This window comes from Protopterus annectens, chromosome 4.part0, assembly GCF_019279795.1.
Source record: "Protopterus annectens isolate FY-2018-M chromosome 4.part0, PAN1.0, whole genome shotgun sequence".
In the NCBI taxonomy this organism is placed as follows: domain Eukaryota; kingdom Metazoa; phylum Chordata; order Ceratodontiformes; family Protopteridae; genus Protopterus; species Protopterus annectens.
This window is the reverse complement of record NC_056733.1, coordinates 565,957,563-565,971,832: the sequence shown is the minus strand read 5'-3', so window position 1 is coordinate 565,971,832 and position 14,270 is coordinate 565,957,563. Positions and strand designations below refer to the sequence as shown.

Here is a 14,270-nt window from a genome sequence, read left to right as displayed (position 1 = left end):
AATATTGCCCACAATTGTGGATGTCCCCTTTGTTTTTGTACACTGGCACTAGTATGTTTATTCTCCAGTCATCTAGAATATGCCTTTCAATTCATACTAATGTGAATACCCTCAGGGGCCATTCTCACCTGCCTCATCCAACAACTTGATTATATCTGCTGTGACCTAATCTAAGCCTGCTGCTTTCCATGACTTCATTTTCCTTAGTGCTGTGCTTAGTTCTTCAAGGGTGGACTCCTCCACTTCTTTCATCATAGGCTGTGTCTGGGGCAGTACAGCTTCTGTAGAGGTTGTCTTTATTCAAAAGCTGCTGAAAGTACTCCATCCATCTGCCCTTGAATTCCTGTGGGTTGGTGAGCTGGTTGTTGCTGGCATCCCTTACAAAGGGTGTCTTAAGTATCTTCTTTTTCATAGGGCTTCTTTGTGCCATGTAACTAGTCAGTTTCCAGAAGCTAGTAGGCTGCCTCTGCCTTCTTCTTTGCTACTAGAGCGCCTCTCAGCCTGTTTTGTTAGTCAGTCAGTATTCCTTATTATCCTGAGCTGTCTTTTCTGTCTCCCACACTCTTTCTTTTTTTGATGATTTCCTGGAGTTTTACATTCCACCACCAACTGTCATTATGTACCTTATTTCCATATCTGGCTACACCACATATCTGTTCTATAGTCCTCTATGACAAAGGGAGATATTGCCAGCCCAGCTAGCTGGAATTTTGTAAATAATTGTATGTCATTGGTGAATATCAAAATGATTTGTGTAAGATGCCTGTATTACAAATGTGTTAGAACTTTGTCATGTGTATATCAAACTGGTTTGCACAGACGTGTGTTAAAAAATATATTTTATAAAGTGCTTGTGCTTAAAAAGTAACCACAATGTTCATACTGGAAAAGAACAGAAATATACATGCACTATTGTAACTGTTTAAATGTATATTTTAACAGTGGAAACTGGAATACAGGAGGTTAACTTCAGAAAAATAACTAAAATTAAATTGCTTTATGGCTACGCCATAAAAATTGTATCTTTCAGTTTCAATGCAGCAAGGAGACACCATGTCTAAAACTAGGGAGCTTTCTGTATTGTCTCTGGGATAAAATAGTTACTAGGCTTGAAATGTGAAGGAATGTAATTGTTTTATGACTTCTGGCATCTGCCAAAGATCTGAGGTTTGTGCATTTTCACAGGTAGATGCTAAATACTGCTAGCTTCCAGCAGTAGGAGTTTCACCTGAGATAGTCAGATGACAAGAAATGGTGTCATTCTGCAAGCTATCCCAGCAATAATATTTGAGATATTAATTTGAGAGGTCTGTTAGAGAGAGAGAGCATTCTGTATTATGTCCTGGACCTGACAAGAACCATTCATCACACATCTGCTTTGCTCTAATTAAGTTACCTAGGGTATAGTAATTCTCTTAGATTGTCAGGAATATAGCAAAGCTTAGTTTAGATATTTTTCTTATTTATTTGAAACTGTCCTGCAGTGTTGTTTTAAATAGTTCCTATGATTTTGAACTCTGATGTCACTGTGATTATATACTGAGTATTTTCTTGTTTTTTGTTATTTATTATTAAATATATTTAAACCTTTCATTGTGGCTAATCTGTGTAGAGATATTTAAATTTTAAGAGTACTTGCATGTTTACTTAGTGACACTGTGTGGGCTACTCCTAATAGCCATGCTCTTGGTCAAACTACCATCTGTATTAATGTTAATATTACACAGTAAGACGGGACACCCTTTGTTAAGGGCCTTAAAGTAGCTGATAAGGAGTTGGCTGGTGGCAGTAATAACTACCTTATAGTCTGGGCAAAAGGGGGCATAGCTAGTGAACCTGTGCCAGCCTTTCCCAGGTGTGTGTGTGTGTGTGTGTGTGTGTGTGTGTGTGTGTGTGTGTGTGTGTGTGTGTGTGTGTGTAAATCAAACCTCAAAGAGTGTGTGTCAGCTACTTGGGCAGGGACACAAAGCACTGATTGGACAGAGAGGGTGCTGGAGTTCTTGGCTTGGCCACTCAGCTGAGATTTCAACTCTATAGCTGTGCCAGTAGGGAGTCTTACTGGGGATTGGGAGAAAGAGGATGAAACCAGACCTGGACTGACTGTGGTCTCTGTGTGCTGTTAAGGGAAATTGCACTTGATGCAGAAGGCTGCATCTGGAGTTACGGTGTATGTACTTGTCATCCTCCCAGTGTACATCCCCTACTGGTGCCATTGGTGAGCATTGAAGCTCCTTGATTACTGGTCCAGTGGTAGGTCATCTCATCCTCACGCATTCTGTTTTGAGACAATGCCATTCTTCTTCAGCTCCACCTATTTCCACTTCTTCCTGATGCATTAGAGATCTGAGTAATTCTCGCCCGTCAAATTTCAGTTCTTCAGCCTAGTTTCTGTTGATGTTTGAACCTTCTGTGATCACGTTGATTGTGGAACAGTTTTTACACTGTTGAGTGGCTAACCCAGACATGGTGCACAGTCTGTGATCCATGATGTTCTTCGTGTTTCATTGTTTCTTCTTCTTCCTGATGCATTAGAGACCTGAGTAATTCTCGCCCGTCAACTTTCAGGTCTTCAACCTAGTTTCTGTTGATGTTAGAACCTTCTCTGAGCACTGCTTGCAGCTGATTGTGGAACAGTTTTTACACTGTTGAGTGACTAACCCTGACATGGTGCACAGTCTGTGATCCATGTTCTCCTATATTGAGGATACTGCGCACCACAGTTGATGCCTAAAGTAGTTGGGGTATAGAACTCTTCCCCCTATAGGTACCATCCAGAGTATGTGCTGCTGCCCACAACTCCATTCTTGGGTAAGGTTAAGGTGGAAATACTCAGTATGTTTTTGGGAAGTGGGAGGAATCTCACAGAGACCCAAGGAGAACATGCAGATTCCATACAGGCATTGGCTGGAGGCCATGGTCAAACTTTGTACCTTGTGCATAGGAGGTGAAGACCTTAACCATTATGCCAACTGGTTGTGATGTATTGTATACTGACACATTGCTATGAATTTCCACTTTTTTACAGAACAGACTAATGCACATGGATATGGCACCTGTGTTTGGAGTTGTGTAGTGCATCTAGCAGAATGCACAATGGCAAAAGTTGTTTGCATATAGCTTTAACACTGGCTAGAACATCCTGGTCCATAAAAGATCTGTTTAATCTGTCTCTCTATCTGGCAGTGAATGCCCAAGTCTGTAAATGTAGAAGTAAATTGTAATCACATTCTGAATGTGCCATGCATAGTGAAGGCTACTTGTAATTGTCTGTAATGTAATATGGCTGGGAAAAGGTATTTAGCTGGATACTTTAAATTTATGAAAAAGAGGTTTTGTATAAATTTTTGCATTTTATCCTGCCCCTTTTTCAGTTGCTGTTATTTTTCACAGTACAGTGTAATTCTGTCCTTCTCTATAGTAATATTTTTAATGAACAGAAAAACACATTCATGTGCTGCTGTGTCACATCTTACTGTTAATGCAATGTAACCCCAAGTTTGCTTTGTCTTGGATGCAAACATGTCAGTCTTAAGCTGAAGGTCATGCTGGTTTCACCAGTATTAGAAGTTATAAAGAACTAAGAATTTTTCAAAAGCCATTTATCAACAACCCTTGGGGAAAAGTCTTAACGCTGATTGAAACTGTACAATAATTGATCAGACACTCTGATAATGGATTGGACATACTTATAAAGTAACTGTATACGTTAAGATCTGTTATATTGTCAGGCTAATGTAAATAGTGTACATAGTTATATGTATAAATACTATGGAATTCATTCAAATGTATTTGAAAAAAAAAAAATTTTTGAGAAAAAAAAAAGTTACTGCATCACAGTCCATTGCATTCCATGCTGATTTAATACTGCTAGTAATACAGCATTTATACTCTCTTCTTCCATGGTGGTAAGACTTCTAAAATATGTACATCTTAAAGTTTAAGCAAAGTCTTCAAAAGGGTGGCAGTTATTTGGTCTATAAAGAATTCAGTACACTGCTTTCACAACTGTAATAGCATTTTTGAATGAAGATCCCAAGCTCTGATCAGGTTCAGTATTGTGAACAGAGCTGTCATCTGCAGTCCTTTGGTCTTTGATTTGAGTTTATTTAATGATCCTTTTTTGGACCTTAGGAGATTCTCTTAATTTCTGCTGCTGCTTTCCAAAAGTCTCTTATAGAGGTGTCATTTGTATATGAGGTCAATATAGATACTGCTCAAGGTATAAACCTTTACTTAGAAAAGATGCTGCTCAGTACAAGCATCTGATACATGTGATCAACATATCCTGTAAAGTTAGATACTCTCCTAGCTGGGTGGTGCTGATTTTAAAAGATTCTGTGTAATAGATTCGGCCGCGGTGGTGCAGTGGTTAGCGTTGTCACCTCACAGCAAGAGGTTCTTCGGTTCGATTCTTGGCTGGAGTTCCTTCTGTGTGGAATCTGCATGTTCTCCCTCTGGTCGATTGAACTTTAAAGACATGCAGGTAGGTGCGTGAGTGTCTCTTCTCTAAAGGTTGGGTGCCAGGCTGGCAACTCGACACAGTAAAACTCCACTGCCAATCAATAGCGGACCGGTGATCCGCTATGGCGACCCCTAACCGGGAAAAGCTGAAAGTGAACGACTAGCAACTGGCCCATTTTCAGAGTTTCAGCTTTTGTGTTCTTTGTGCACTGTGTAGTTGGTGTAGTTTGCAGTATTTCTCAGAAATTTTCAGTTGTACTCTAATTTAATTACACATCAGATTGATTTCTTTTTACAGAAAAATCTTAATAAAATTTAAGTTAGCATGTATGTATACATTAGATGCAGCATTTTGACAAATGTTACTATTTTCATTCTAGACGATTTTTAAGCCGCCAGTATAAAGCACAACTCAAGAGACGTGCACAACAAATACAGGAAGAACTGGTGAGTGAAACAGAATTTACTTGTTAATTATTTTAAAGTACTCTATATCAAGAAATGTATTTTGTTAATGCAAGTAACTTGCTATTTACTAATTAATTAAAGATACATAGTAGAGTGTCTGACTTCATCCATACCACCTTAACCCACTCAAACCAGGCATACATATTCAAGGATGGCAGTGTTGGCTGCATGTGTACAAAACTTGTGTTAGGAGTCTGAGCAGTATTCATTTTTCATAACAGCTGATGTTATGTTGCCCTATCAGGCCTTCATTCTCTGCTGTTTGGGTTCGGAACCACTCGGCCTATACTATAGCTCGAGAGCTTCCACTGACTTGAAGCTATACCCTATCCCATCATGCTTAGGGAGATTACCCAGATCTCATTTGCCACTAAACTAGATCGGGTGCTTCCTACTAGGCTGCAGGCTAAGTGGAATCATTATTCTTCTTTTATACTGTTTTTTGCTCTAAATATTTAGTGTGTTTGTTAGATTATTTGCCTTTAGTGTAGTACACATGTTTTTTCTAGATCCGTTGCAATATTTGGTACTGTTTGTTGCTGGCCATCGTCTTTTGCTAGGCTGTTTATCTTTACCCCTATCCTGATCCCAAAATCATTTGATTTAGAGAGTTTTTGGGTCATCTCTATTATTTAAAAATTCTTGTTCCCCTTTTCTCTATATCATTAGATAGTCCATTTGGGTTAGACGGCTCCCTTTCAGCCTGTTTAACTTAGAGGGCTTCCTCCCTTCCCTTGCTTTTTTTTTCCACTGAGGAGTTGTCATTTAAGTTAGTGACTTCTTCTCTGACTAGAGGAGACTGACGTTTAAGTTAGAGACTTCTCCTCTGGTTTCTCTTTGCTTTGTTTGTAGTTGTTTATGGTGGTGGTTGTTAAAAAAAAAAAAAAAAAAAAAAAAAAGAAGAAGAAGAAAAAAAAAAGTTCTGATTGTTGATTAGTCTGCTTTGTACTGTTGCTAGTTATGTCTAAAGATGATAAAGAAGCTAAGCCTTTGGGATTTAAAAAATGTTGATAGATGCAGCCAGAAAATGTTCTTGACAGATGCACACACCAGCTGTGTGTACTGTTTAGGTGCTGTCCATCTGCAAGAGTCATGCTCTTTTTGCCATACATTCAGCTCAAGAGTATTATTGGAGAGGAAAAACAAGTTGATCGTTAGGGGATTATTGAAAGTTCCTTTTTCTGAGGCACTAGAAGGGAAATAGAGTTCCTCGAAATCCTCCCACCAGTCTCAATCCCCTAGTTCAGACAAGTCTTCTAAGAGGTCTTCTTCCATGGCCCCAGAATCAGAACCGTTGAAGAAGGCAAAGGATTCATCCACAGACCCAAAGGCTTTCGGGCCCGAAAAAGCTACCTCTTCGGCTCCACTGGTTATTTTGGAGCAGACAGAGTATCACATGCAGAGCCAGTCCCATCTCCTCAGTGTTGCATTCACCTATCTTGCAATCCATCAGATTCTCGACCCCGTCCTCTCGGTCCTCCAAGAGTTTCTCAGACAACAACATGGATCAGGTGGTCAAGAGGCTGTTACAGACACCGGCACTGGCAAAAATTCTGTCGAGCCCGGCCTAGAAGGATTTGTGTCAGACAACTGTCACTTCCCCTTCTTCGATTCCTCCTCCAACCCATGTTGTGGCTTCAGAGCTAGAGTGTTTGGATTTGATTGTAGTGGAACCATCAAGGCCAAGACCTGCTCCAGGATCTTCAGTCTCGACTTCCTCTCTGACCTCCTCGGTGCCATCTTCTGTTGGGGGTCTAGGGGCTGACGCTCCCAAATCGGGTCCAGGGAGGAGAGTCTGGTTGGACAGTTGTCTGATCTGAATCTACCTCTCGGGGCTTCAGCGCAGGTGAGCTTGGCACCTACATCTGCCTCTAAGCCCACCAACTTGGTTCGGGGGCAGTCTCCATGCTCTTTGGAGTGGGTTTGTGGTGCTTTCGAGGTCATGAGGAGAGTGCTGTTGCCCCAGATGGCTCCACTCTCGGATCCAAACACTCTTCCCCCAAAAGTGCCAGAGTCTTCCTCTTTACCATCCCCCCGCCCCCAGGCGTGAAGACCCAAAGTCCCGGGATGCTCAATTGGGCAAAACCATCTGTTCTGAAACCTCTCCAGAGTACCCCTCTGGAGAGGTCCCTCAGAAGAGGACATGTAAGAGAAAACATCTAGACTCCTCTGAGGAGTCTATCATTTCAGACACAGACCTAAATGCTTCAGAAGGGTCCCCACGGTCATCCTCTGGGGATGTCTCCTTTGCGGACATCCTAGAAATCCTTAGAGAGGTGGCTGGAAGTCCATTAACCCTTCTGAGGATGAGTCCGTGTACCTGGAGGCTTTTGGGTCTCGCCCCTCCAGTTCTTGTGTGACCCTGCCTTTCGATGAACTCCTAAACATAGTCAGTGAAAAGGCATGGGGCTCTCCGGAATCTGTGGAACCTGTTCCAAGGAGGCCGAATAAATTTATTACAGCGCCATCTAATAAGGAATTTCTCAGAAAAGGTGTCCCGGTAGATGCTATGGTGGTAGCGGCAGCCACTAAAAAGGAATTGTCTGAGAATTCCTCATCTGTCCATCCACAGAATAAAGAATCTTGTACGATGGACAGGTACGGAAAGCATATGTTCTCGTCAGCAGCCTTTACCCTTAGGTTGCTGAACTATTTGACTCATTTTACTAGGCTTCAGAGGGATCTTCTGAAGGAGTTAGGTGATACCCCCCAAGGTTCTACAGCTGCGGGGGTTTCAGATAAGGTGACCTCTCAGCTTTCTACCTTAAATTCAGTAGTAAACTCCTCCATGTGGCTTATCTCTTATGCGGCCAATGGAGTGAGTAGGGCAGCGGGTACAGGAATCTCCCTAAGAAAGCATTCCTGGATGTGCTTATGCGAGTTTGCAGAGCCCTTCAAGTCTTCCTTTATCAGCTCCCCATTCAATGGCTCGTCCTTGTTCGGGCCAAAAGTGAAAGAGACTCTGACCAGGTGCGAGCAAGAGGGAAAGACTCTCTCTGCCGTGGGAGTCTGTTTTTCCCTCCCTACCAGGCTTTACCCCAAAGGCCAGAAGGGGGGAAAAATGTGGTACTGTAAATCCCAGAGAGTTTTTCCGGATGCACGTGGTGATTCTTCCCCCAGAGGCTGAAGGGGAAACAGCAATGCAAGACACTGACCTCGCGGCAGAGGGGGTCCGCAAAAATCAGGGAGACAGGGATACATTCCTTAGTAGGCCCTTCCAGTGCTCCTGAAAGGAAGCCCATCTGTCCACCTCTGGAGGCAGTCGGGGCCGCTTGTCACTGTACCCAAACGCTTGGCTAAATATAACAAATGACAAATGGGTACAAGCGATCATATCCAGAGGCTACTATATACCCTTATCCTCTTGCCCTTTAGAAAAGAGGCCATTCCCAGATGTTCCACCCAGTCAGCGGTACCAGGCAACTCTGGAAGTTCAAAGGTTACTAGAAAAAAAAAGTCATCCAAAATGTCCCCGCAGACCAAATTGGATCCGGAACTTACTCAAGGTTCTTTTTAGTTCCAAAAAAGACAGGGGACTGGAGGCCCATTTTGGATCTCAGCAGACTAAACAAGTCAGTAAAAAAATTCAAATTTCCATATGGTGACACTGCAGTCAGTACTCCCCTTTCTGGGGAGAGACAATTGTTTGTGCTCGATAGATCTCCAGGATACGTACTACCATATAAAGATGGACAGGTGATACAGGAGTCACTTGCGCTTTCGGCTGGGAGCCAGTCATTACCAATTCCGAGCTCTGCCCTTTGGTCTCACTACAGCTCCCAGAGTGTTCACCAAATGCATGGTAGTAGTCACGGCTCATTTTGAGGCATCTAGGATTCCAGGCGTTTCCGTACTTGGACGACTGGCCTCTAACCACCACCACTGAGCATCTACTAACCACAGCAAGAGACACCACCATCCGCCTCTGCTCTCAGCTAGGCATTACAATAAACTTATGAAAGTCTGCCTTGCTGCCATCACAATATATTCTATTTATAGGAGCAGACTTAAACATAAGAGAAATAGTAGTCAAACTTCCTCCTGACAGGATACAAACCCTACATGAACAAGTAGAAAACCTCCTCACAAAGAAGAAAGTACAAGAGAAGGTTATTCTAAAGATCTTGGGTGCCATGGCAGCAGCGATATTCTTGGTACCTCTCGCATACCTGCACATGAGAGTTCTCCAGTTGTTACTTTTCACCCAATGGTCCATGCAGGAGTTACCCATGTCCCACAAGATTATCATAACGGAATCCTGCAAGAGGGACCTACGCTGGTGGCTTCATCCTACTCAGGTGGTTTTGGGCAGACCGTTCATTACCCCACAGCCAATAGCTACAGTAAACTTGGACGCTTCCCAGGGTGGGGGGGGGCATTATTTGGGGAAGATTATCCAAGGAGTTTGGCAGAAATATGAGAACAACTTACATATCATTGTCCTAGAGATGAGAGTGGTGCTTTTGGTGTTGCAGGCATTCTACAACTCCTTTCCACTAGGAACGATTGCAATCCAGACAGACAATATGTCAGTTGTGTGGTATATAAACAAACAAGGAGGAACCAGATCTTACCCCCTATGTCAAGAGGCTCAAAGAGTATGGCAGTGGGCAGTCTGTTACCAACACTTTCTAATAGCAGCGCATGTCCTGGGGAAATCCAGAGTGGTAGCAGACAAACTGAGCAGAGCTATTCTAATGCCTCACGAGTGGTCCCTGAAACAGGAAATTGCAAAACAGATTTTTTGCAAGTGGGGCCAGCCTTGCTGCGACCTTTTTGCTACGTCCATAAATGCCAAATCCAGCAGCTACTTTGCCCTGATCCCCCCTCCGGGGGAGTCACCAAGGGATGCACTTGTACACGATTGACCCCTGGGTCTCCTTTATGCTTTCCCTCCATTTCCTTTGATCCCCAAAGTCCTTGAGAAAGCCAACACGTTGAGAAGCAGGTTAATACTCATCACCTCATACTGGCCTCGTCAAATTTGGTTCCCCTTCTTATGGCCCCATCTACATGAGGATCCGTGGATTCTGGACCCAGTTCCAGGCCTCCTGACTCATCCATCAAGGATGCTTCATCCCGCAATCAAATCCCTCAAACTGACAGCTTGGCTGCTCCATTTCCACTCCTAGCCAGGCTTCCAAATATATCTCCCACTGTGAAACATTCTGATCTCATCCCGTAAGACGACAACTAGAAAGCTTTACGCTAGCAAATGGAAAAGGTTTTCCTTTTGGGCTCTCAACAATCACATTGATCTTTCATGGCCCCTGTAACATCTATTTTAGACTTTTTAGCAAAACTTTTCAATGGTGCAGCAGCGGCTACCATACAAGTTCAGTTGGCTGCTATATCAAACTACCATATTGGAGAGATGGGATTCAAAATTATGTCCCACAGACTGTGCAAGGTCTTTTTGAGAGGTACTTTTGACCCCCAGTAAAAGAACCACTAGCTCCTTGGGACCACAATTTGGTATTGCCCGCTCTAATCCTTCCACCATATGAACTGACTTCATCTTGTCATCTGAAGATCCTAACGTGAAAAACAGTCCTTTTTGTGGCCATCACACCAGCTAGGTGGGTATCAGAAATCTAAGCATTGTCTGTACGTCCCCCTAAGTTGGTTTTCCATAAAGACAGACTTTCCCTTAGAACTAATCCATCATTCCTCCCTAAAGTTTGTTCCGAGACTAATTTGAATCAGTCTGCTGATCTACCTGTCTTCTTCCCAAAGTATGGCAACAAGGCAGAATATAAATTACACCAACTGGATGTACACAGGCAATTACATTTCTGCCTAGGCAGAACAAAAGAATTCAGGAAATCTGATCAACTGTTCGTATCCTTTTCAGATAAAAAGAAGGACGCCCCAGTATCAAAAGTCACTCTGTCAAAGTGGCTTACTGATACTATTGCCTATTCATATACTTCTCAAAATAGACAACTGCCTGGGAAAATAAAAGGTCATTCAACAAGAGCCATTGCAACCTTGTCTGCTTTTCAGGCTAGGCTACTTATGGATTCAGTTTGTGCTGCAGCGACATGGGTAAAATCTCATACCTTTATCACTCATTACAAAGTAGATTTAGCCTCCCAGAACAGGGCTTCCTTTGGATCCACTGTTCTGAAGAGTTTGGTCCCTTGACCCACCCAAGAAAGAAGGTGCTGGGGACGCTGCCCCAACCAGCAAAGAGTGAAGGTGAGATAGGACAACATAACATAAAGAAGTTGTGTACTCACCATAACGTTCCATGTTTGTTGTCCATCTCGCCTTCATTCTTGCGCCCCACCCTCCTTCCCCCAACCTTCACTCCTGGAGGATCGAGAGGTCTTTATTGGATTGGAACTCATGTTCTCTGATTCCCTTCTTTAGTCCTAGATGGCACATGTTTATGTATATACATATATGTACATATATATATATATATATATATATATATATATATATATATATATATATATATATATATATATATATATATATATATATATATATATATATATATATATATATATATATATATATATATATATATATATATATATATATATATATATATATATATATATATATATATATATGTATATATATATATGTATATATATATATGTATATGTTATTTTGTTTAGTAATTGCAAACAAGATCTGGGTAATCTCCCTAAGCATGATGGGATAGGGTATAGCCTCAAGCCAGTGGAAGCTCTCAAGCTTTAGTGTAGGCCGAATCGGAACCAATTCTTGGTTCCGAACCCAACCAATAAAGAATGAAGGCGAGATGGACAACAAACATGGAATGTTATGGTGAGACATCTTTTTTGGTTTGGAATTTGTCCAGACATATCAGTTTATTTGAGTTTTTGTTTGCTGTGTGTCGTTTCAGTTGGAGTTTCAGTGTTGGGCCTGTAGATAATTCTTAAAGACAATGAATTTCATGGTGCCTCTTTATTTTCTCTGAGGTCAAAGAGTGGGCCCTCTAAGCCTAAGTTTGTTCGATGCCAATTTCATGGATAACAAGTGTCTTATGGTGGCTAAATGCTTGAGTATGTTCAACCTTGGCTAGAGGTGGGTTGATTTGCATAGGTTCATCATATGGATGACTGCTGCACTAGCCTTAGTTATATGGGTTATATCCTGCTAAGGATATAACAGCTGGCCAGCTTCCAAAGATTCAGTGCACCCTCCATGCACCCAAACTAACTCTTCAGAGCCCCTGCCACCAAAGAGCTGTCCTCTTGCAAGCTTCCAAGGATCAACTATTGGCTAATGCTGTTCTAATCCTGGGCAGATAAGTTCAGTTTGAGGGTGGGGGACTTCCACTTAACTTTTTTAAAAAAGAAATTTTACTTTTTCAGGACAATATTAATTTTAAAGCTAGGGAAAGTATTTTTGTGACTGTCACATGACTTTTAAATGGGAGTGTCACTTGTATTACTTTTGTGATAAAAAATGTTATAAACATTTTTAAACTACTTTGTATGAAGTAAAAGTTGTGTTATTCTACTTTTGGGGCCTAGGGTAAATGTCTGAAGTGCTATATACTGTCCTTTAACAGGGAAAGTTACATTTTTTTACTGACTACTGGTAATAGGATTCTCTTGCATTCAGGCATCTTCTTTGCTTATCCACGAAACTATCCACTTGGTTCTAGGGTCTTCCATCTAGCCACAAAAAGAAGAAACAAAATCAGAACAAATAGGCACTGTAGAGGTATAACAGTTTTCAACAATGCCCAGGAATAAAAATGATGTTTTTAATGAAGTTAAAAATAACACCCAAACGAGCAAAACAAAACAAGCATATATAACACAATTAAATGCTTAACTTATTCACACATGATAAGTCGTATAAATACAGGGAAGGGGGTTCATAGGTTGGTACTAGGCTATCAGCCCTAGGGCCCATACAAGCCTAGCCATAACAATTCCCTGGCTATTTCTTCCCTCACTATTAACGATTTAGCATGTCTGAAGAAGTCCTAAACAAGGACGAAAAACGCAGTGATCCTGTTAAGTGTTTAATTGTGGTATATGCTTGTTTTGTTTTTCTTATTTGTGTATTATTTTTAACTTTATTAAAAACATTTTTATTCCTGGGCATTATTGGAATCTGTTATACCTCTACAGTGTCTATTTTTTCTGATTTTGTTTGGCGACTAGCTTTGGGTGTGTATTGTTGGCACTAGTTGTCCTTCCTTGAACTGTTTGGTGTGTTTATTTTTATACAAAAAGAAGAAAATTGCTAAACAGCCTTTCCCACCACAGTAGACTGTTGAAGTGCCTCATATGCAGATGGGTGACACTGTTGTGGTCAAAACTGGTTCATCAGACCATTCAGCTTTTTCCCCCAGGTCCCCTTCACTAATAACACAACCAGTGATCCAACCACTCCCTACAGCCACCATGAATATGGGTTTAGTCACATCCTCTGTGGCATTTGGAGTATCCTTGTCAGGCAAGGGAGATATACTCTTGTTAGTCTTGAGAGAAGGGACAGAGAATGCCATTTTGCCTAGCCGTAAAGCTATGCCTGTCCATAAAGAGATTTTCCTGGCAAACCTGTGTCTGTTTTTTTTTCCAGAAATTCTGGTAAAAAGAAACAAAAACTTAAACATATCTTCTCCATTTTTAAGTTACTGTGGACAAAGTTGATTTATTGAACTTAGCTCAGGATTTAGTTCAGGCACTTGACCCTCCAGATGTTCTTCATGTTTCACTGTTGCAGTCATTTCATTTGGGTAATCAGCTGGCAGGTTACCCTCAGTTGGCCTGATTAACAAAGTCTTGGGTCCTGTGTCGGTTGCTGTCCCTTCTTCCATGACATCAGGTCGTCAGGGGTATAAAACATGCAGCCGATGCCATTTTCATCCGTCTTTCTTGCCGTGCAGTGCCCGAAGCAGAAGCAGTTCGCAAGTACTGGTCAGCCGACTTCTGAAATTTTCGTTTTCGAGTTTCAGAACCGAAGTCTTCAATCTAAAGCTAAGTACCCCGTTGGGGAAACTTTTTCTTGCTCCTTACCAATGTCAGTAAAACTTAATAATTGTATTACATGTGGGAAGCAAATACCTCATAAGGATTTTCATTTGTACTGTATTCCTTGCCTAGGCCCTGACCACAAAATGCTTTGCTGTCGGTTTTGTGCTAAATTTAACCAACGCACTATTAAGCGTCTGTATATTTTTGCATCTAAATATTTTGGCTCAAGATTTAACTATCCAGAAATGTCGTCAGTTAGCAATCCTACTACCGGAATACACAAAAAACAAAAAGAAAAAGACAGAGACAGACCGTCGAGGTCCAAAACTGATGACAAAGCTTCTCCTAAGCCAGTCGCCGGTTCGC

The 14,270-nt window shown here is 41.6% G+C and overlaps 1 protein-coding gene across 2 annotated transcripts in view; it reads left to right on the top strand.

Annotated features, from left to right (window-relative positions):
• Positions 1 to 14,270, top strand: part of LOC122799442 (trichoplein keratin filament binding) — a 1,060,398-nt gene that overhangs the window by 504,521 nt on the left and 541,607 nt on the right. For both annotated transcript variants that reach the window (XM_044068500.1, XM_044068499.1), the window contains exon 8: positions 4,842 to 4,908. In XM_044068500.1, coding sequence (XP_043924435.1) covers positions 4,842 to 4,908 — 67 coding nt within the window. The remainder of the gene's footprint in view (positions 1 to 4,841; positions 4,909 to 14,270) is intronic.